This window comes from Mus caroli, chromosome 7, assembly GCF_900094665.2.
Source record: "Mus caroli chromosome 7, CAROLI_EIJ_v1.1, whole genome shotgun sequence".
In the NCBI taxonomy this organism is placed as follows: domain Eukaryota; kingdom Metazoa; phylum Chordata; class Mammalia; order Rodentia; family Muridae; genus Mus; species Mus caroli.
In genome coordinates, this window is record NC_034576.1 from 127,701,423 (window position 1) to 127,725,353 (window position 23,931).

The 23,931-nt window shown below is 46.5% G+C and overlaps 2 protein-coding genes across 4 annotated transcripts in view; one reads left to right on the forward strand and one right to left on the reverse strand.

Annotated features, from left to right (window-relative positions):
• Gtf3c1 (general transcription factor IIIC subunit 1) overlaps positions 1-19,352 on the reverse strand; it is a 66,285-nt gene extending 46,933 nt beyond the window's left edge. The window contains exons 1-6 of the mRNA XM_021166027.1: positions 19,036-19,352; positions 15,403-15,612; positions 10,915-11,091; positions 10,531-10,674; positions 8,076-8,172; positions 4,762-4,885 (exon numbers count right to left, since the gene is read on the reverse strand). Of these exons, the coding sequence (XP_021021686.1) occupies positions 4,762-4,885; positions 8,076-8,172; positions 10,531-10,674; positions 10,915-11,091; positions 15,403-15,612; positions 19,036-19,256 (973 nt within the window). The 5' untranslated portion in view covers positions 19,257-19,352. The remainder of the gene's footprint in view (positions 1-4,761; positions 4,886-8,075; positions 8,173-10,530; positions 10,675-10,914; positions 11,092-15,402; positions 15,613-19,035) is intronic.
• A 96-nt stretch (positions 19,353-19,448) lies between these two features.
• Positions 19,449-23,931, forward strand: part of Kiaa0556 (KIAA0556 ortholog) — a 169,960-nt gene continuing 165,477 nt past the window's right edge. The window contains exon 1 of one of the 3 annotated variants that reach the window (XM_021167737.2): positions 19,449-19,527. Coding sequence is in view for 1 of the 3 variants with exons in the window: in XM_021167736.2 (XP_021023395.1) it covers positions 19,521-19,527 (7 nt within the window). In the remaining 2 variants the exon portion in view is untranslated. The remainder of the gene's footprint in view (positions 19,528-23,931) is intronic. The other 2 variants (XM_021167736.2, XM_029479630.1) reach the window with 2 other exon arrangements.

Here is a 23,931-nt window from a genome sequence, read left to right on the forward strand (position 1 = left end):
TTTCTAAAACAGAACCGATAAAGCTCAAGGCATACACCCCTGAAAACTCTTCAGCTCTGTCTCCTGCATATGCAAAGCAACTGAAAAGGAGCTTGGTTAAATTACATGTACCACACACTCACCTGGCTCTGAGCTGATTCTGCCCAGGCACTAGGAACACAAAGCATGTAAAGGGTGTGTGTGAGCAGCTCCTCCCAGAGCACAGACCTTAGCACAAGGTCACTAAGAAAAGCCAAAGAGCCAGGACCACCACACAGAGAAAGGCTGGCTAGGAGCCCGGTTGCAAACCCAAGAAACAGAGGATGGAAGACTGTAGGTACAAGGACTATCATGGCTAAGAACAACCTCTAGCAATCATAGGCTTGGTGTGTACATAAGCCTTCCCAGTGTAGCTATCTTTACTGATCAACTTGAGTGCCACCTCTGTATCACTGCCTGTGTTCTGAGTCATGCTGACCGTCCTGAGAAGTCCTCCCAGGCCAGGCCTACGGAGATTCCCTGTGGACAGACACAGTTTGAAGGTGATGAAACACTGAGGGAAACAGACTGCATGTTATGTAGCAGCAGGCAGGTGTCACTGGTAAGAGGGGAATGGGAAGGTAGGCTCCACCTGCCAGTCAACTGTCATGAAGGAAATGTACTACTATATTCTCTTTGCACATAAGACTTCCCAGGTTTAAAAACAAAAACAAAAACAAAAAACTCAAAAAACCCAACCTGTTGTAAATTCCAGAAACACACTCAATGAAAACCAATACTGCAGACCAAACAAAACACACATCTAGCCAGGTGTGGTGATACTTGCCTTTAATTCCAACACTTCTAGATCCTGATGAGTTCTAGGCCAGCAAGGGCTATAGAGTAAAACTGTCTAAAACAAATTTTAAAAAGCCCCTTTAGGTCTAGCCTACCTGCTATGCGCCTCTGGCCCTACTCAGAGCCCACCATCCCACATGAGCACCACAGCACCTTAGAAGGTAGTAAGCTGACTGGGGGAAGAAGCTGAGACAGGTCAAGTAACTTCCTGAAGGCTTTAACTCCCCACCAGGAAGTCCTAAGCTAGGACTGCCTGACTTCAAAAGCCCAGTTAGTATCTGTTAGTGTCAAGTGGTTACTTTGAATTTGCAGGACCCTCAGCCTGGAAGAAAACCCTGGCCACAGTGGCCTGCATAGCAATACAGACTCTTCCTTAGTGTCTCCTCACTGAAAGCTCTGTTATTTTTAACACCTTACCTGCAACAGCCCAGAATACTACAATACTCTGACCTCCTGAGCCCTCCCATCCTGCATCTGTCTCATCTTGTCAGGGTTCCCCTTCAACCAATACTGGAGAAACCCTCCAGTATTGGATCTTAGTGTGGATTTTTGTTCACTCTACTAGAAACATGACAGTTCCTTTGTTTCTCTCTGTCCTGTTCTCTGTGCTATGGTTTGGAAGTGTCCCCAAAGGCCCACTGTTAAAGGCCCGGCTGTCTGTCTGTGCTGCTACAGAGTGACGGAACTGTTAAGAGCCCAGTGGAAGGAGACGGTACCAGCAGCACAGCAGTCCATGTATCCCCTTCAGGAAACATGGGACTCACCCCACCCCACCCCGAGCCCTTTCTAGTTTCAACTTGGCATTCCACTTTCTTGAGACCTTTCTGTGCACCTTCTCCTACTCTCTCCCGTGCCACTGAACTAAGATCCTTTTTCCTTCCTTTGTCTTCACAGCTTCCTGCTCTGCTTTCAGAAACATCCACTCCTTTTGAGAACTGAGTTTGTGTCTACTTTTCAAGAGCTTCATTTGCCTCAACAATGTGGTTGCTTGAGAGGTCAGTGCTTCAGAGGAGGTGAGAGGGAAAAGCTGCAGCACCCGGGTCCGATGTGTTAGAAAGACGATGAGCTGCTTTCCTTAGCTGGAAAACCCCAACGTTCAGTCTGGAAAGGCCTTTGCCTTCAACTGGTCACTTTTCAGAACAGGAGTCTCCAGTCCCAGGTCTTTTAATTCTGGTTGCCCGTGTTCTAGAGGCTGGACAGTTCTAAGAGCTGACATTTGCTTTTAGGTATCAGACGGGGTAGAGTGGAGCTCAGTAGTATAGGGCATGCCTAGCTCAGGGAAGACCCATGTCTTAGGCTCTAGTCCCTCTGCTGTTCCGGAAGCTATGGCTAGAGATCCTGAACCTTGACTAAACCAGCACAGATAAGCACTCCCAGTCCATATTCCTTTCCTCTGGTCTTGCCCGCAGCATGTGGCTATATTGGAGAAAGTCTAGGAAACCGTGGAAGAACGTCATCAAATGTGATGGACCACGAGACAGCCAAAGGAACCAGCAGCTGCTGGGAATCACACCTCTGGATAGCCACACATCCTCCACTGCTAGCACTCCATCTTGTCCCAGGATGTTCACGCATCTAGAAACCCTCTAGGCTCCTGACACGTTGCATACAGAAGGGAGGCGAAGTGTGATGTTTCTCATGCAGAGTGTCAGCTCCTCCAATCTCTGCCCCATCTGTATTTGTCCTTTCAAAGGCACCTGGAATCTTTCATTTCCAGTTCAGGTGTCAGCTTCTAGTTACCCACCCTTCGTAGGTACTTAGCTCTCTCCCAGTCTGCTCACCAAGTGTTGCTGAGAGCTGCTGTTCTTGGCTTACCCCATGTGATGTCTCTATTACCATTACAGTAGCATTTAGAGAAAAACATTTATCTTCCACCATCCTAATCTACTGAAAGCTCCAACTTTCAGATTTTACAAAGATTTTGTCAAGCAAGAGGCACAGGGCAAGAATAAAAAAGGCTTAAAGGAAGTTGCTATGGTGCTATAAACTGCCTGTCCTGTGGAAGTTTCTTTTTGTAAATTTTTATGTGTTTGGTATTTTGTCTGCACGTGTTTCTGTGGATATAATACTCTCAAAGGCATTAGATTCCCTTGGAATGAGGCTCCAGATGGTTGTGAGCTCTAATAGGGGGTGTAGGGAATTGAACCTTGGTCCATCTGGAGGAGCAGTTGGTGTTCTTAAGCGCTAAGCCATTGTTCCAGCCTCTGTCTTAAGCTTCTTTACAGTCTATAACTGTGGAATATCGACTGTCCAAACTTTGTGTGTGTGCAAGGTGTGCTAATGTCTGTGTAGGTATGCGTGCATGAGGTCAGAAGTCTGTATTAAACCCTTGTCAATTGCATTTGATGTAAAGTCTCTTTTATTCACCTGATTTAACTGCTATCTCCAGAGTCTGCTAACCTAGGCCTAACCTTCTTCCAATCTTATCTCGGTCTACAATGTTCTCATCCTCTGAGACGTGGGGCTGAATGAGCTCACCCTTTCTTGTTCTTTCTGAACTCTGGCTGGCTGGTTCAACTCAGTTGTTCTGACTCAAAGGCTTTCCAAATTGACTGATTCAATCTGGCTTCTCTTTCTTGGCCTCTCCTGAATTGATCTGCTTGGCTCTTACTAACTTTGGCAACATGTTCTAATCTCTGGCTCCTTCTCATTCTCTGGCTCCTTTTGTCTTCACCAGTGTCTAGCTTGTTCTCTCTCTGCGACCTCTATTAACTGTCCCAGTAAAACTGCTTCCTTTTTTTCCCTACACTACTCTCCTCAGTAGCCTCAGGAGACGTCACTTTCAGGCATGGATGCTTCCTTCTATAAACTAACTTTACCTTCACTGGGGTTAAAGGTGTGTGCTAAGGGAGTGTCTGTATTATAGAGAGAGGAATTAAGGTGTATGCTAAGGGTATGTCTGTATTACAGCCAGAGTAGTTGTGCTGTTGGATTAAAATCCTTCTATACCTCTCCTTCATTTTTTAAAACTGGCCAGCAAGCCTCAGGGATCCACTTATCTTCAGCTCACAATCCCTACTCCCCACAGCACCATGATTACAGGTGCTCTCCGACATACTCGGCTTCTTACCTGGGTTCTGGGGGACCGAAACTCAGATCTTATGCTTGTTCAGCAAACCCTTTGCCCACAAAGCCATCCCTTTAACTCTATTAGCATCTCTGAGCTTTCTTATAGGTCAGATGTTGATGCTAAGATCAACCTTGTAGGGCTACAGAGGCTATAAGATGCAGAGCAGTCATGTGTGCTGCACACACAGCAGCAGTATCATAGTTATAAAGAAGTTAAAAACCTCTCTCAATCAATGACCCTTTGCTGTGACAGTGTAATGATTTCTCCTGCATTTGAGGCAAAAGCACGGCACAGGGACAGACAGTACATAATGCTCGATAATCAACTATTCTGTTACTGGTTTACAGAGTACCATGATAATTTTAGAACATATTCCTCCTACTTGAAGAAAATGTTTATTATTGTAAGCACTATGCCTGTATATCCAGCCAATCGTGTACACTTTGTGCTATCTTTGGATTACACCAAGAAGCCACCCTGAGTGTCTGACCCTCGTTATCTATGTGAGAGTGCATGCTGTGCTGTCCATCTCTGAAACACACTCTTATGGTTGTGTGACACAACTGTATTTCAAACAGGGCTTGGTAAACAGCTCAGCATTAGAGCCCTTGACCCAGAAAGCACAACACTCTAGGTTCAGTCCCTAGTACCAAAAAAGGAAAGAATGAAAGCACAAAGAAGAGGGCAGGCTGCTAGAGGACACCCTTGCAGAGGAGTCCACTAGAATTCGGGGCACACTTCTCGGATCCTTTTTAGATGGAAGGCACTGAGCAGTAAGGAACTGAATGGAGTGTAATCTTCACACTTCAAGGCAGAATGTGAGCAGAGAAAATGACAACAAGGAGAGCCAGTTGGCCACAAGGTTCTGCTCTTACCTTTCTTGGTCTTACAGGGACCACACTCAGGGTGAATCTCCTGCAAGGGAAGGGACACCACCTTGGCCAGCCCAGCATTCAGCATGTACTGGTACAGACGCTTGAATGTCCTTTCACACAGCCCCTGCAAAACATAAGCCCACGGGTACTGCTAAGTTAAGGCACTGGGGAATCCCAGCACTGCAGAAACACTAGTTTCCAGGATGTCAATTACCAACTGACAGTAACTGAAGAAATGCCACAGGTACTAATGAGACTGCCAAGCTGCACTCCAGGAGCTGAACAAAGTCTGGAGCAGCACAGACACCCTGCTGTGACTACAAAGAGGGAAAAGAGATGTGCTGAGAGACCCTGCAACAGTAGATAGGGTAGAGTAAGACTGGTAGGGGCAGAGCTAAGAGGAGACTGTCCACCAAGACTTCCCCATACTGCTTTTAAAATCCAAGTGTATGCATGATTCATTAACAGAGTCTTCCCAAAGGCAGTGGAGAAAAATAAATAAATAAAAGTCACCTAAGGAGTCAGAGAGAAGGGTCAGTAGGTAAAGGTATTTGCCACCAAGCCAGAGCAAGACTCTCACAATAAATGAGAGACCAACTTCAGCAAGTTGTCATTTGATGCAGCTTCTCAGGCACCAGCCAGGGAGACATGATCAAACACCTCTGTAGCTAGCAGGGCATGTGGTCCTCAGGGGGTTATAGGTCTATACATTCCCTGGCAGACCCTTGAACAGCACAAGTGAAGGTCAGCTGCTGTCTGCTATCTGTCACACGTATGTCACTCTTCTCTGATGCTGTTGACAACAAAGTTTTAAAATCTATACTGCATAAAATGTCCTGCCCCCAGCCAATCTACTACTAGCTTTTGTTGCCACCTGGCTGTACAACCCATGGGCAAGCAAAGTATGAACTGGTGAAGAGAAGGCACTCATTATTCAGCGCTGCTCTGAGTCTTGGGACTGCTTGGGGCAGAGACAGCAAATGCCTGTGAGTCTCAGCACAATCTGCAGCCCACTCAAAGGAGCCAGCACTTTCACCGTTTGGCTACAGAACATATGGTTATCCAAGAAACCCAGATGAATCCCATCTGGCTCCTTCAAACAGGAAGGTTTATACACGGGGCCTTTTGTTAATTTAGCTGAGCCTGTCAGCTAGAAAGAGCCTTTGGAAACCCATCCATCAAGTCCTACCCCAAGCATATGGTGCTGAGCTCTGGAACATCCAGAATGAGGGAAGATGATGTGGAATGCCTTCAGGGGACCTACACATTCTGTCCAGCAGAGAGAACAGCAGAAGCCCCGACAAGACCAGCACCCACTTCAGCTACAGGCTAGTGTGGTTGGCTCTCCTTGGAATCTACTGCCAGCTGCAGACTAGACATCTCTAGAGAACACCCAGAAAGCCTTTCTGCTCCATAAATCTCAGGCTCGGGCCACAGAGTGCCCCTCCTCACCCACACTCTGCCCTTGGCTCACAGAACACACAGCAGTCCAGCATGAATCCCAGAGCCTAACCTGCTGTCACATTCTAGTCTACCTGAGGGTCAGCCACTCAAACTAAAAGCCTGAGTTGTATCTTCAGACATTCTGTCAGTCCTCTTACATCCCGGCTGGGTCACCACTCACCATTGTGTCACTTTCTAAATACATCTCAAATTCAAAGTGCAGTGGTGGCCTGCAGGCCAGGACCCAGCCTATGCTCTCCTTCTCTTAGTGCCTCATGCTACCACTGGTTCTTCCTGGGCTTCTCCATGCAGCCACTGAAACAGGTACTACCCAAGGCTTCTAGACTCTTAAGTCTTAGACTTCTAGTCTAAGCCAGGCCATTAAAAACCCTTTTGTCACCCTTCACCCACCACTACACACAATCACCGCTAGCTTCTAAGAGCCCTATCTCTTCTGTGAATTGCTGTCAGGTGTAAGCAGTCTAGGGCTACATCATCTCCCACTGTGCATTCATCCTCTAGCCCTCCTGATGACAGGACCACCTGCCATCTTCACCCACTTCTGCCACCTTGATCCAGTTCTAACTCAAAACACTCACTGAGCCATGTGCTCAAAGATACAATGTTCTAGACCAGTGGGGCCGTAGCAGTGCTAACTTGAACAAGACTATCACTTCCTGTTCCTCAAGGAGGGGTTCAGCAGTGTCCCAGTTCCTAGAGAATACACAGAAACAGAGAACATAAAAGAACAAAGGGGCAGACATTGGCTTTCTTCAGCCTGTAGCAACTTTCCTCACTTCTATTTAAGTCTCCTGAAAGGTTTTTTCTACTTTTTTTTTTTTTTTATTTCCCATTTTTTGATCAACTGAGACAGAGAAATACACTTCTATCCCAAACTTCAGTGTATTCGGGACAGCAAAGGCATTGATTCTGCCAGGATCTGGGAGGTAACAGGAAGCTGAGGGACTTGATGGAGCTGGTCACTTCCAGCTGGTTGCCATCATGAGTATCAGTGGGGCCAGGCCTGCCTAAACTCTCATAGATAAACTTCTATCTGAAATCTCAAGGTGAAAAAACAAAACCACCAGGCCAGTTTACTGCCCGAGATAGGGAAGCAATGGTTCTTATGACAGGAAGAGGCCTTCCTGTCCACAATGAAATCAAAGACTAGCACACCACAGGTGACTCTTGCTGACTGTTCTGCTAGGTGTAATCAGAGACCTTCAGGAACTAATTACTGCCCAAATTCTGATGTGCAGCTTCCAGCTTCATGGTTTAGCATCCAGGGTGGTCAGTCTCTTCTCCCTGTCTAACACTGGCTCTTGGCTAACATTCCACTGAGAACTATCCCTGGCAGCCAGCAGCAGGGTCACCGTGAGCTTGCTTCCTCTCACACTAACCCCCTCATAGCTGCTACTCCTGGGCCTGAGACGGAGCAGGTCAGCGATTGTTTTTTCCTCCCTGTTACTTCAGCATAAAACCATTAGGAGTAAAATTACAAGTCTCATGATGAAAGAAAATCTAAATGTCAAATTTTTATCATCCCCCATGAACTCTGACAGTGGGTCTGAGAGCAAACCCCAGAGGGAATGAAGTCAGTCAAGGGTAAGAATCTCAATGAAAAACAGCATTTTTTCACTGTGAAGAAGAAAAGGCCAGGGCTGGGGATATAGCTCAGTGGTAAAATGCTTAGTAGGCATGAGGTTTTAATGTTCAACTCCATTCTTAGCACTACAAAAATAAAAAAGAAAAGACAAGGTCATTTGCTGGGCTCTGGATCGGGCTGCAAGTCTTCAGTGAATCCCTTTCTAACCTCTCTAGGTTAGATGCAGCTTGCAGCTGCTCACCTGGGCCCTGCCTCAAAAACTTACCAGTTCCTCTCTCAGCTTGCCCAGAGTCTCAATCTGGTTGCTCCGTGTGCTCAGCATCATAGATAGCTTTTCCATGAGGATGTCATACTTGCTCCTCCTGCAAGAAACACCAGCCAGTTACCTGCTGGAGTCTAGCACTGAAGACCACCTGATCTTTAGAGATGACAATTCATGTCCAAAGTTATGGTAACAGTGTACAAACCAGACTCTAGGGCAGACACATCAATGCAACGATCTCTAACGGCCTCACTTTTTAATAGCACTTTAAAGGTTAGGGGCCTCTCAAGTTCTGCCTTAGGTGACACTTGGCCAAGAGTGGCGTGCCGACATGATGAAGGCTTTCCAAAACCCAGGTCTAAGGCTCGAAGCCTTTGTATGTCTGCTGCACTCCCTTCACTCCGCCAAGCCCTCTCCTATTTCTACTCCTGGCTTCCCTGGTGTGACTGACCCGATCGAAGCCCACTTCCTTTGTAGCATGAAGCTGGTGTATCATGATAAATGTTTCTGAGATAATGGCTTCCAAGGAAGCTAATGCCCATGTAGCCTGTGTCTGTGGAAGGGTGTGAGGCAGCATGGCTTGACTCCTTGTCTAAGAGGAAGAGAAAACACATGCATGGTACCCCAGTGAGGACAAGAATAAAGAAGAGATAGGTACTGCCCTTGGCTCTGGCACTTGGGAAGCACTGTCATGGCCACTTTACACAAGAGGAAATAGCAGGTTAGAGGTACAGGCACTCTGCCCAAGAAAGACGTAAAGGTAAAACAGAGGCGCTGACATACCCTCGGCACTCTCTCCTGTGGCTCAAATGCTGCCCTATGCATCCTCTCCAACCCTTCTGCTATCTAGGCTCCTGGTAAGTCGCAGGCCTCTGCTTGAGTAGGTCTTTGTTGCTGTTTTGGTTTTTGAGACAGTCTTACTCTGTATCCAAGCTGGCATCAAATTCAGGATCTTCATGCCTTAGCCTTTCAAGTACTAGGATAACAGGTATGTGCCACCATGCTAGCTAGGCCAGTCACAGTTTGGCAATATACTTACTTCACTAATATACAGTATGAGCCATTAAAATGTAAAACTTGTAAAACACGATTCTCTCCAAAACACAGGTTGAGATGGTAGAGTTGGCAAGGTGGACTTGTGACATACATTCTGACAGTGTACAGGTGTGAAGGCACGCAGAATAACAGATGTCTGACAGGAATACAGGCATGAATTTTACTGGATGCCTAGTCTATAGTCTGCACCCGGTATCTACCTTATGTCAAGTCACACGTACTGCAGTGAGCGTTAAAATCTGAAGTTACACTTACTCTGGAGTACACACTTGCCTCTCTAGAGTGCATCTAGCCAAGGAAGGGAAAAAGCAGGGTTCTGACAATCAGCTAGAGGAGAATCAGTTATGGTCTAGGGATGTGTCTGTTTTCCTGCTTTCCAAATGCCTCTTGGTACTGCCCACCTCTACCACAGAGTACTGGCGACCAAACCTAAGCATTTGAAGCTTATGCAACTTAGGGATGCTTTTCTAGGTCCTGTACCTGCTTGGCTATTACCCATCCTGGCTTTCACTTTTCTTATAAAGACTAGGCAGGCAGTACAACCCTTTCCTAGGTTAATTACTCATTCCAACTGTAAAGAAGAATGAGAAAAAAACATGTTTGCTCACTCCCAGATTCTCTGGTCCTTAGAAGGGAACATGTGTGGTGGTTTGGATAGGTGACCCTTATAGACTCATATGTTAGGGAGTGGCAATACAAGGTATGCCTTGTTGGAAAAGGTGTGGCCTGGTTGGAGGAAGTGTGTCATGGTGGAGGTGGCTTTCAGATCTCCTATATGCTCAAGTCTAATCAGTAAGTCTCCTTCTGCTGACTGCAGATTAAGATGTAGTACTCTTGGCTCCTTCTCCAGGACTGGCTACATATTGCTGTTTTCCTGCCACGACAATAATAAACTAAACCTTTGAACTGTAAGTCAGCCTTCCCAAAATATTTTCCTTTATAAGAGTTGTTGTAGTCATGGTGCCTCTTCACAGCAATAGAAACCCTAAGACAATGTATTTGTTTTCACCAGCACTCTATACCAGTGAGACTATGATACCCAGCTAAAATGGCACCTTTCCATCTTTTGACCATTTCTTATAACCTCACTGTGTGACCATATAGGATAATTATTAGACTGTATGACTGAAATACATTCAATCTGAGATTGACAAAAATTCAACAACTTTGCCACTGTACCCTATCAAATTAGGTTTACTTCAAATTTCCTTCACTCTTCAACAAAATGTTAATTAACAGTTCCTATCATTGGGTAGTATTTTTCCTTTTTGTATAATTGCTAGGATTTCTAAATGAGCAGAATATACTTTCATCAGAAACAAATATAAAATATCTTTTAAAAAAGCTTTAGCTTTTGGCCTCTACAACAGAAAAGTAACTAAGTGTTTTCTCCCAGCCATACCTGTCCACATGAAACCGGTTAAGGAGTAGGAGGATGGAGTGTTGCTGGGCTCCAGTAGGTAATCGGATCACATGTGACTGCATGGTAATGAGCCCATTCTTGTTCAAAATTTTCCTGTGATAATGAAGCTTCCCAGCATCAACCCTGCAGGAGAAGAGAGTGGCTACTTCACTTTTACTGGCAGCTTTATCCTTACAATGTAGTTTCTCACTTGTACATGAATACAAGCATACACACTGCTTAGCCTGATAGCTTTAAGAGAAAAGGCAATGGCCTGAAACAAAAAGCCGTGCTTTGGGGAAGACAAAGCAGCAGGCCTTTGCATTTAGAGTGTAGTAAAAACGGCTGTGTAAATTAAAGTGGCGACACTAGCCTAGCTCTTACTTGAAAGCAGTGGTGTGAAGGTCTCGCTGCAGCTCTCCTTGCCACCTGGATCGACCTAAGCGCTCCAGAATGCAGTAGGAGAAATCAGGAAGCTTCAGATCAGGATCCCCCTCTAGGCCTATCAAGGCCCGGTATCGCATGTCCTGGGAAGCCACAATGATGAGCTTCTTACCCCACCTGCAAGCCACAATGCAATGCAGAATCAGTAAGTAAGGAAACCAAGGCACAAGAACCAGTCATTTCAGCGACTTCTGAGACATTCACAGAACCCCAGTTCTGCTTCACAAGTTCAGAGTCAGAACTGCTATAAGCTGACAGATAAGGCTATGCTTTCTTCCTGGCTCAACACACCAAGATACATTCATACACCTCACCATCATAGAATTGACTATGCACATCTTTCAATAGTCTGCCTTCTATCTACAAGGGCCTCCATCTTTACATAGCTTCACAGTTACTGCTTGGCTGTGGTTCTCATGGACTTTAGATAATTCCTGATCCCAGAGTCAGATCTCAGTTCAGCTGTCAGAACTGTATCAGAACTGTCAGGGCTTCCAGAAGATGTTAATCCCATCCCAACCACACCCAGATTCTTCAGAGTACTTAGTACTCTTGGCAACAGCCTTTGTAATACTGTCTGTCTCCTTAAGTACTGTCACTGGAGGCAAGTTGTGACCTTGTTCACCGGGTGTAAACACAGCAGAGAAACAAACTAGGACAGACGTTGGTATCAGGAAGAGGGCATTGTTGAGATGAACTTGACCATGAAGCTGCTATGCCTTGGACTGTTTTGAGGAAAATGGAGGATTTTAGAGCTGTGGGCAGAATAGCCCTTGAGTGCTCTGAGTTTAATGAGTTGCTGTGGGAACCTGGAAGACAAGGCAAATAGCAATCCAGCCAATGGAGGCCTGACTTGTGAATTTCATAGGGAAGCCAAGATTATTGAGGCCATTCGTATGATATTTGGATTAGGAGTCTGTGGAAGTAAAACCTTTGGTTTACCAGGACAACAGATGCTGGTTAACTGGTGCTGAGAATAAGCTATGATTTTAAGTAAGAGACCAACATCACTCAGGCAAAATCTTTTGGGGAGTTCTTTTCAGAGCAAACACACAGAAGAAGCAGTCCAGAGGGGGCCAAGGCTGCATCCCAAGCTGGAAGCTGACATCAACGTCTAAGAGTCTTCCACGTGGTATTGGTTTAGAAGGCATGAGGAGGTCATGAAGAGCAGCTGAGGCTTTGTACTGTGGCAGAGCTAGAGTCTCCTTAAAAAGAGGCCTAGAGAGGCCACTGGTGAAGTTGTAGCCTCAGATGCACTAGAATGCTGAGGACAGAGGTCACAGACTTAAGCTGGCACACACGACACACTCAGAATCTCTGAAAAGGAAGGAGACCACTGGTGAAGTTGCAGTCTCAAGTAGAGTACTTTAGGGGCTGGAGAAACAACTCAATGGTTAAAAGCCCTTGCTGCTCTCACAGAAGATCTGAGCTTTGAGTTCTCAGCATCCTCTTGAAACTCCAGGGTATGTGATGTCCTCTTTTGATCTCCACCAACACCAGCTTTGTGTGTGTGTGTACATACTTTAGAGTTATTTTTTTAAAGAGTATGATTTTCTGTGCTGGGATGTCTGGGTCCATAGTATGTGTAATGTTTAATTTTTAATTGCAAGTGTTAATTTGACAGGGTTAGTTAGTAGCTAGAACATTACTGAAACACACCTTTGAAAGTGTCTATGAGGGCTTTTTCTAGGGGATTAACTAAGTGGAGAAGACTTGCCCTGAACACTGTGGGCTGTACCATCCCCCAGGCATCCTGAATAAAAAGAAACAAGGAGAAAGCCAGTTGAGCACCAGCATCTATCTGTCTCATGATTTGTCCAGATGTGCACAGCCTCATACTCCTACAATGCATTCCTGAACATGAGGCACAAGCTGTACCCTCTTAAACCAAGAGACAAAATAAATTCTTGCTAAGCTGTTTTCTGCAAGGTCCTCTATCCCAGCAGTGACAAAGGCAGCTAACACACTGTGTATCATCACACTACAGCCAACCCTCACTTCTCCATGCCTGGCCTACACCTGTGTTCTGAGCTGCTTTGTTCACACTTTGGCCCAGCCTCAGAGAGACCCAGCCCTCACTCACTGCTCGGCTCCAAGTGACTGAACTGGAGGACTGCCCTCTTCCGGATGAAAGTGACACCAAGGATTTACAGAGGCATGGCTTTTCATCCCTCTCCTCTGAAGCCACTTTGGCTCCTTTCTGTTCTGCTGTTTCCTAACATCTGGTCCTGAGGTCTCAGCAGCCCAAGTACTCTTTGCTTAGTCACGGTTTTCTATGCTCTTGCACCTACTAGATGATTCTGTTTCTCCAAGCAAACAACAGGAAAGAGGTTGTCTTTGTAACATGTGTGGTATAGCATGTGCCAAGTCTATATATACAGTCCATCCTGAAAGACTTAGACCTAAGCCTTTTCCCGCTGAAAACAGGCCTACTAAGAGAAACTACAAGAGGCCAGCTGGGTAAATGACTGCAAACACAAGAACAAGCTTGTTTCTTATTCAATCTTGTCCTCCTGTCAATTCCTACCCTTTATTATCATCAGGCCAGCAGCTGTGTTGAGGACTGACTGCCATACCATCCTGGATGCTCCCAATTTCATCTGCATTAAGATTGCCCAGCCACTGGTCCCATGACTCCTGATACTGCACATTATTTTGTGACTGTGGCCATCATTTTGGTGAACAGATGCTGAACAGAGTATATGTTGCCAGGACAAATAAGTAAAAAACAATAATCTACCTTTAAAAAGTTCATAAGGGAAAAGCCAAAAAATGAACAAGCACATCATGGGATCTAACTCCAGACAGAATAGCTCTGGGCAGAAAGCTTCGGCAAAAGCATCAGTGGTCAGCAGTGGGAGCACACCATGGAAACCTCTGGAGCCAGCAGGGAGGCGGGCGGGAAGGTGAAGGGCAAGAAAGCAGGCCCTGCCCATTGACAGGGCAGGCTAGCTCTGGAAGATACCAGAGGTGGCATGGCTGGTGTGAAATGGCAGCAACCAGACAGCTAAGAGAGGCTCACAAGGTCAGCATGGCCGGAAACTCTCAATTTGAAGCCTCAACTTCTAACCCAGGTAGGATGGCCTAACAGGAGAAGTAAACTACATGTACTAACTCTGCCAAGCACCTGTGTGACTTGAGAAGTTCAGTGTGGAGCACAGAGAAGAGACTCTACCAGTGGGAAGCTGATGGTCTCCTGGTAAAGGAAGAATGCTGCCAACAAACATGTGAAGTGACTTTGGCACAATTCAATGGCCTTGCTGCAAATGGTCTAATTTTGGAGACCCAAATGCCCTTAACTGTTCACCGTGTCACACTTTTCTCACCAGACCACAGTTAACTAACTGATGGTGCCTGGGCAGCCAAGACACTTAATGAGGGGTGTGGATAAAGCTGGGATAGATGCTGGGGTGAGGGCAGAACATTCTAAGCACACACAACAGCACCCACCTTTCCCTTCAGAAACAAGGGGGCCTGACAGGTTCCACCTGAAGTACAGGGAAAACAACCCCTTGAGGGTGGCTAAGTGGGAGAGCTTGTCAGGCAGGGACAAGGACACAAGGGGCCGCTGGGCCATAGTGAACAGAACAGGTGGCAAATGAGAACAAGATCACTGGTGTGGAAAATGAGTGGCTGGTACCCAGCTTACCTGAAGGAAACTGTGCCCTATGCTGCTTGTAAGAACCAGTCTTTCATAAAGATAACTTGTGTGGGTTTTTTAAGAGCTACTGGAAATCCATGTTTCTAGATGCTAGCAATGAAGTCATCTCTAAAATAAATACAACTTCAGTCTGGGCAAAGTTTGCCTGAGGATGACATGTGGCCTGTTCAAAACCCTGGCTGTGAGCAACTCAAAGACCATGCATCCATCACATCTCCATCTCAGGAAAACCTCCAGTCGTTATACGAGGTAGAGGAGAGACCATACCAGTATGGTGAAGAGACTTCTGCATTACTGGAGACAAATTTAGAAAGATATGTCAGCAGGACATGACTGACAACTGAGTGTAGACATCTCAGAGAGAGGCAGCCTAGGAAGAGACCTAAGTTTCTGACTTAACAGCCTGGTTCATGAGAATGCCTCTGACCAGGACAAAGATGAGAGGGAGAAGCAGGTTTGAGATGGAGGAAAACAACCACCAGGACATATGAGGGGCTCATAACTGAAACACTACATGAGACACCTGGGGACAGCTAACACTTGACAGGGTGGGAGGAACAGGGAACTCACCAAAAAGCTGAGGAGGATCAGGAAGAAAAACAAAAATACAGGAAGCTCAGGGGCAATGCTTCATCTCAGGGATTAAGGGCTTGCTGACTGGGATCTCAAAAGTTACAGTGTCAGACAGGAGTCAGATCTCCAGGAAGCAGAAGTAAAAGGGAGGGGAAGAGGGACACAGAGAACCTGGTGTCTCCTCCAAGAATTACCTGCTGAAGGCTTCTACCATTGTACATCGAGGCTGCAAGCACTTGCTCCTGATGCTACTGGTGATGTCCTTTCTCTCCTTAAAGTATCGGCAGGAGCCCTGGATGCCATCCTTGTTCTCTAAGATCATGTGAATGGGGTAGACATCCTCCAGAGTGACTGGGTCCCTCCTGGACTCCAAAATTCCAGTTTCCAAGTCAATTTCTTCATATCTAGGGAGGAAAATGCATATATTAAAAACTCCAACTCAGCTTCAGCAATAACACGCACCTGGCATCTTCTGCCAAGTCCCCAAAGAGACCGGAAGGAAGAACAGGGAAGGTTACTCAGTCCTGTCTCTCACAAGTGCAGCCGTTTTCTTCTTAATTCTCTGCAGCCTGGACTGCTCCTGCCTCAGCTTCCTGAATACGAGGATTACAAGCCAGCACCACCATGCCTGTCCTACAGTTGTCCTGACAAGCAGGTTTTTGCCTTTCTGTTGAGATAGGGTCTCCTGGGCAAGCTTGAGCTCGATACATAGCCAACAATGATCCTGAAGCCTTGATCCTCCTGCTTTACCTTCTGCATGCTGGAATCACAGGTGGAATTCCACCATACCTGCTGTACACAGCTCTAAGACTTAACTCCATGGAGCTCTACCTCCAGCCCAGGTTCTTATCTATTTCAGAAAAGAAAGGAAAGAAAGGAAAAACAAAACTCCTTTCTAGGATCCAAACACATCCACAATCAGAGACTGGATCCACCCTGCTGGCCAGAGCCTTTTTCTTTCCCTCCAGATCAAGTTTCTGGTCTCTAAGTTACCAAGGATGTCCTCCTCTGACAGCGTTCTCTCTTTAGTCATCTCTTCAGTTCCCTTATCCACTTTTATGGTTTTGATATTTGCCTGCATGGAAACAATTCTCATCTTTGAAGGCCTAGGCTTGTGTTTTGTTTTGTGGTTGTGGGATGGAACTTGGAGCCTTGCCCACACTAGCCAAGCCATAGATATCCCAAGCCCCTTGGTTCCTCTTCCTTCCCCTCCCCCAACAATTCAATGTCTTCTGCAGTCTACCAAGCATCTCAAATTCCATGAGCTCAAAGAGGCCTGTCTCTCCCTCCTGCCCCCCAACCCCCATCAAATCCCTGGAGCCAAGCACCCAGGCTCAGCTGCCTCTTATCAGCCGGCATCTATGAGTTTCCTTCTTTCAGCGGGTGAATCAAGGTAAGGTACTGTTTGCCTTTGGAGCCTGGCTAGCATCCTCCTCTAGTGTAACTGAGACGCCACATCTGTACTTTTAAAATTTTTAGAAAACTGTTCCTTTCTGTGAACTTTGTCCTATATAACCATCAATTTCCCAGCACACACTGTGGCCGGCTCTTTCCTTCTCCACCCACACTTTAATCTTGGTTGAAGGTGCAGTCTCCTCTATCCAGTCTTGAAATGTAGGTGTAGTTTCAGGAGGTGTCCAATCACAACACTCTCCTGGGGATGATCTCTTGATTACCAAGTGCCCAGAATGATTCACAAACGTCTAACCCAGCCCCTCCCCCTGGCTGCTTTACCCACCAGCATTCTCCTTACTAAACAGAACCTCTTATACTCACATACTCACAGCAGACTGGAAATGCAGTTAGCAACTCCCCTAGAGTTGCTCTTCCCCCCAACTCTGGAGAGGGGATTAGTGTTCATTCAGGTTGTTTCAGCAGCAGACACCAAGTACACAGACTTTCATTTCTGTCTTTCCACACTCCGTATCACCAAACACCAAATTCTCCGGACTGTCTTACTAACATGCCTTTTTTTTTTTTTTTTTTTTTACTTATTTTGTAATTAATTAATTAGGTTTTCTAAGAATGAGGTTCTCTGTGTAGCCCTGGCTGTCCTGCTCACTCTGTAGACCTGGCTGGCCTCGAACTCAAAGATCGCCTGCCTCTGCCCAAAGTCATGTGCTGCCATGACCATTGGACTGTCTTTTTTGGGGGGGGGGGGCAGGGGAGAATTCGAGGCAGGGTTTCTCTGTATAGCCTTTGCCTGGAACTGTAGACCAGGCTGGCCTCGAACTCAAAACTCCACCTGCCTCTGCCTCCCAAGTGGGATTAAAGGCGTGGGCCACCACTGCCTTTTAATAATCACCATATAACTGGAGCTGGCCTTGATTTCAGACCCTCCTGCTGGGGCCTGCCTGCAGGGAGTACAGGTGTGTGCAACTAGGCTAGGCTACCTGGGATGTCTTGATCCTATGCTTTCTTCATTCCCATCCCCAACAGTCCCTGACTGGTTGCCACTCTCAGCTTCACTGTCACCAGCCTCACTCCCCCTTCAGAGACTTCCCTCTGTCTTTATAGTAAAGGACAGCTTCATCAAGTGGACTAGATAATCACAGGTTCTTTCTCAGACAAATTTAGTCAAGGGCAGAGTAGATCCTGGACCTAAATTTCCTGGAATCCTAGTGGATGACCACTTCACCCCCTGAGCCTCGTTTTCTCTCAGAATACCCGCTTCTTCAGGGTGTTGTAAAACTTTCCACACCACACGTAAGTGGCAACGATCACTCCCTGCTTCCAAGCGTACTCTTCAGGTGCATGCAGTTCACTTCTCTCCCGTTAAGCTATTCTACTTGGTGTAGCTTGTTCTGAGCACTCTGCCAAGTGGCCGCCTAAATCTAAACTTATCTGGTTCATTATTACCTCTAGAACCTCCTCTGACCTTCATAATATAGCTTAAGAGTTCCAGCTTGCAGGGCATGGTAGGGCATGGTAGGGCATGCCTGTAACCCAAGTGCTAGGGTGCAGAGGCAAGAGGGTATGATATGAAATCATACTGGACTGTATTGTCAGCTCTTTCTTCTTCTTTTTTTTTTTTTTTTTTTTTTTTTTTTTTTTTTCGAGACAGGGTTTCTCTGTGTAGCCTTTGCCTCGAACTCAGAAATCCGCCCGCCTCTGCCTCCCAAGTGCTGGGATTAAAGGCGTGCAACACCAGTTTGTCAGCCCTTTCTTAACAAAACCTTGTAAAGGGGAGTAAGGGGTGGGCTGAGGCTAAGGGCAGAGCATGCAAGGAGCTGGATTCTGCTCCTGGAGAAGGACAGACAGGAGAAGGGAAAAGTGCATTTAGCAATCCCTGAATCCTGTACTAAACCTAAGGTTAATCCCTTAACCTCTCGGCGTCAGTTTCCTCCTCTGTAAAATGAAAAGACAATAGTGTCTCGCTCAGTGTCGCGGAACTGAGTTCTGTCGCTTCCAGAACTGGGTCTTGGAACCCACTTATGGGAAGCGCCCAGTCTACCTCAGCTACTTTTTCACTGCTATTCGGTGCTGTGCAGACCTCCAGTGAGCTGCCTTAGCTTTCATAACGAACGCTCCCTAAAGGTCCCTGAAGGACCTCACCTAGTCCCACTTTTTAACCACTTTCCTACTCCCGTCCTATCACCCAACTTAAAGGAACTCTTTAGACTCGCTCCTTTAACACACTGGGAAACAGTTCGGTCACAGCGGATACCCCATCCCCCAGCTCATCTACTCCGGCCTGCTAGGGCGCAGAGAGCTCAGGTTTGCTCGCCTCCCGCGCCCATCCCCCACGTCCCACGGTCCCCGCTCTGCATCGCACCATCCTGCCCCGCTCCAGGCTCTCAGCCCTCGCCCCACCCCTGGTGGCTGACCGGTCTTGGAGCTGCAGGTCAGGTCGCTCTCGCGGCTCCTCGTAGAAACTGATGCCCGGGTGCGTGGCTAAAGCCCGCCACAAAAACTCCTGCGTGTAGGGTTCCAGAGGCAATGGGAAGGCAGGCGAGCGGGATTCCAGGCGGCTCCACAGCGCGGGCAGGCACAGGCCGTCGAGCCCCTCCAGGGCCACCTCGTCCAACAACGACTCGAGCGCGTCCATGGCCGCTTCAGTTAGCAGCGCCCGGGGCGCCTGCGCACCTCGCCGCCGAGGCCAGGGCACAATGCGCCTGCGTACAGCGATCCGAGGCCTAGGGAGAACTGAGGGGGAGTCCCAGCGCTCCGCCGTGACGTCACGCTACTCGAGGGCGGGCTCAATGAACAGAGTTCCTCCTCCATTGGTCCGGAACCCCGTAGTAACCAGGGGAACTGCAAACACTGTCAGGGCCGCTTCCGGTTCGGGAGGCCGGAACCGCCGCCTCTAGGGATGGACGGTTAGTGTCCGTGGGCCCCGCCGGGAGGTTGGGCGGCCGTCCCTCATCCCTCGGAGGTGTCTCAGGGAGGAACGCCTAGCCACAGGGACCCCGGCCCAAGATGGTGTCCAGCCTGAGGGGAAGGTTCTGGTGGTGCGGGATGGGGACCACGGCTGGGAGTGGTTTTGTAGGAGTCCCTCTCTCAGACTTAGGGAGGGGGGACGGGGAAGAGATTGGCGCGGGGGAGGCGTGAGGAGGATTGCGGGGGTTCTGGGATGGGCGATGGGAATGTCGAAGTTGGTTGGCGGTAAGCGTGTCCCTTGGGAGTACGTTTGTCAGCTACTGGAGCATCAGGAGTGGAGGGAAACGGCTGGGAAGACTTTTATGTGCTTTGGTATTGTTGATAACTCACGTGAACTGAGTACTGTTCGGTGCCAGGGTTTCTGTAGCTACTGACTAGTGCAAACGTTTCACAGCAATCCTTTGGGATAGTCACTTATATTACAGGCGAGGGAGCTGAGGCTAAGACAAGGCAGGCCACTTTGCCTGGCCAAAGTCAAATAGCTAATCAAGAGACAGCATGAGTAAGACGATGGGTCTGAAGTAGAATTTTGGGAGTTTAAAATCTGAAAAAGATTTTTTTAGAAGCCTTCCATTCCAGAGCTTGCCAGTGCACATGTCTACAGGGGCAAGTTTGGTGGGCTGTGACTGATAAACCAGTTGCCAATCTGTACAGAAGCAGATTGCTTTTAGGAGCAAGTCTCAAACTATGATAGCCAGTTAGTCAGTCATAAGGCTAAAGGCAGCCTGGTTAGAATCACTGTGGACACTCAGACGCTCCCTGGGAATAGCCGTTCTGATATCCAGCTTTTCAGATGGGGACACTGATGTCTGTGGAGACTGGAAGGGTCTGTGCTGCTTCACAGTTCCTTACTGCCCCTTCCTTCTGCATTGCTGTGAAAGCCAGTGGATGTAGCATGGAAAGACATGTTACCATTGAATGTGTTACATAGGCTTAAAGAGTGCCTTTGTCTTCGAGGCACTATAAAAAATGCATTTTATCAGTTTGCCCTGTGCTGCTGTCGAACAGTAGTTCTTAAAATCTAGGAGTCCTTGGACTCCTTTAAGCCTTTCCTTTACAAGACCTTTAAGCAATATAAGTGTGTATTATATCTGTGATGCTGCCACATAAATGCAAAATTTCAAAACATTTATTCACTTAGAACTAACCTCAGGCCAAGAGTGGTGGTGCATGCCTCTTCCCCCAGCCCTCAGGACATCTCTGTGAGGATGGCCTCTTCTACAAAGTGAGTGCCAGGTCAGCCAAAGCTAAGCTACTCGGGGAGGCCCTGTCTCTAAACAAACGAGAAACAAGAAACAGGAAACTCTTACTCCTGAACTTAGATCTTCTAAGTGAAGATAGCTGTGTGTACCCCTCCTCCAAATAGAAAAAAAAAAAAAAAGTAATAGCTTTCTATTTCCTCTCTCCCTTTCTTTCCCTTCTTGATTTTGTGATTTTTGTGATTTTTGTTTTGGGACAGGGTCTAATGTAACTCAGTCTAGTTTCAAACTTGCTGTGTAGACAAGGATGAATCTGAGTTCCCAATCCTCGTGCCTTAGCCTCCAGGGTGCTGGGATTACATGCAAATGCTGTCATGCCATTTAACTGGCTTTCTCCTTTTCTTTCCTTTTACCTTTTGTTTTTTGCCTTCCCTTTGGTTTCCCAAGACAGGGTTTCTCTGTGTAGCCCTGGCTGTCCTGGAACTCACTCTGTAGACCAGGCTAGCCTCAAACTCAGAAATCCTCCTGCCTCTGCCTCCCAAGTGCTGGGATTAAAGGTGTGCGCCACCACTGCCCAGCTTTCCTTTTACTGTTTTAGGGCTAGAGATTAAATTGGAGATCTCACTTGTTCTAGGCAACTGCCCCAGGCTGAACTGTATACCAAGTGGCTGTCCCACCCCTTTTAAGACAAAGTCTCAGAAAATTGCTTGGACTAGCTTTGAACTTTTGAACCTCTTGCTTCAGTCTCCTGATTACAATTATTGGCATGATAACTATACATGGCTTATTTTACATTTTCTCCAATCTCCATGTCTAGCTTAATAGGAAATATGTAAGCCAGATGCACGTGGGACTGCATGCCTGTTATCCCAGCATGTGGAGGCTGAGGCTTCCAGGCCAATTTGACCTATATAGTGAGATCTTGTCTCAAAGAGCCAACAGGAGGAAGCTGACCTCCTGTGCTCTAGGATCCTAACTTCTACAAGAACTATGCTATTTTTGGCTAATGAATTTGAACAGATAGTCCCATACGTAAGTGGATGGGGAAATGAATAGTATTACCTCTTCAGATAGCTGTAGACACTTTGGCAGCACATCAAAACTTAGCAAGTGACAGTTTCTAGAAGGTTAATCATAATGAGGTTAGTGAACTTGGGACTCGTATAATAAATTCCATTTGTCTGTCATGCCCTTTGATCTATGGGCTATTTTCCCCATATTCAATTTTATAGCTTTGGCTATTGGTCATTTGGAAAAAGCTGGCTCAATAACATTCAAATCCTCTAAATGATGACATTAGAAATTATCCGGTATCAAAGAAAGAAAGGGAGAACAAGAAAAAAATTACTTAGGAGTTTCACACCTGTAATCCTGGCACTTGGGAGCCAGAGACAGGAAAAGCCCAAGTTTGAGGCCATCCTGGGTTACAGTGTAAGTAAAAAAAAATTTTATCTCAAAAAACCCAGAATAATGAGTCATATTATTACTGTCACCATCTTCTCTGTTTTGTAAGAAAGAGATTAAACCCCTGGAAACCTCTAAAGCACTGGAAGCTCCTTGCTACTTACCTTCCCTTGAAAACTGGTTTTATCATTGGCAACAAATCGTCGTTTCCCTGGTGACAGGCTCATTCCATTTGTGTCTGAGAAAATATCTGCCAAATCCTCAAATCAAAAGAGTCAATTTGTGTCTTGTTTATAAAAGTCAAAATGATAGTCTCTCCAAGATACTATTAGTTCATCTGGTGACTTCCATCATTGCCTGGCGCTTCTGGGACGAACTGTTGTTCTTGACTTGTAACAGAATTTCTTGATGCATACTTCCATTTTTTTCACATGAAATATTAAAATGATACATTTGGGCCGAGAGTTTAGAAAATAATTATTTGCTGTTTTTGAGACAGAGCCTCTTTATGTAACTCTGGCTGTCCTGGAAGCTCACTATGTAGACCAACCTGGCCTTGAACTTGCAGAGATATACTTGCTTGTGCCTCTTAAATGCTGGGATAAAAGTGTGTACAGCGTCACCTGGCTAATCGGTGAAGGTTATCCTGCATTTGTTTGCTTGTGTCACAAAGTACGTATCAGTAAGGAAACAGCCATTTTATAATGTTTGAAACTGTGGCTTGGATTCCCGCTAAAGGCATCTTTGCTTGTTTTTGTTTTGCCCTGTCAGTCAGAATGTAGCCCAGAAGTTGCAGTGTTGTGGTGAAATCACTTTGCATTCATAAGCCCCTCCACTGCCCAGGATCTGTGGACACACATTGAGATGTTACAGGATGTTTTGAGAAGTGACTCCCTCGGCACCTCTGCACTCCTAGAGCATGATTATAGCCACAGAGGAATCTGCATTTTAAGCTAGGATGCACGAGGAGTGCTTTACTCTAGGAAGGTATTTGCCCTAAGATTAGACTTAACCTTAAGACATCCTCTTTTCCAATCTAATTTTTATTTTGTTTAAATGTGTAAGGGCCTGTGTGTCCTGGCGTGCTCATAGGACCACCATGAAGGTCAGGGATCCAAGACGCTCACTATGTAGCTAGCCATGGCTGGCCCGAAGTTCACTATGTAGACCAAGTTAGCTTCAACTTGCCTGCCTCTGCCTCCCTAGTGCTATTGTACCTGGAATTTTTGTTTTTTTTGTTTTGTTTTGTTTTGTTTTGTTTTGTTTTGTTTTGTTTTGTTTTTTCGAGACAGGGTTTCTCTATATTGCCCTGGCTGTCCTAAAACTCACTCTGTAGACCAGGTTGGCCTCGAACTCAAAAATTCGCCTGCCTCTGCCTCCCAAGTGCTGGGATTAAAGGCGTGCACCGCCGCCCGGCTGTACCTGGAATTTTTACACCTAATCATTATAGACCTGTGTCGGATCTGTTGTTGAAGAGCAGCATGTTGTAAGTGAACTGTGATTCTAGCCAACTAGGTAAGCTAGTGGCCTGATTAGAAAACCATTTGCTTCCTGAACACATAGTTTAAATGTCTAACAAGTCTCCCCAAGCCGGGCTGTGCTTTATTCTGCAGTTTGCTCTGCCTGCTTTTATCTGGCCTGTGGGTTTGGTTAAGGCTGTCCTGTTTTGTTAGTTTGGGTGATGCTCCTAGATTTGGTCTAAGTAGCTCTCGACTGCCATCTCAACTGTTCCATCCCTGA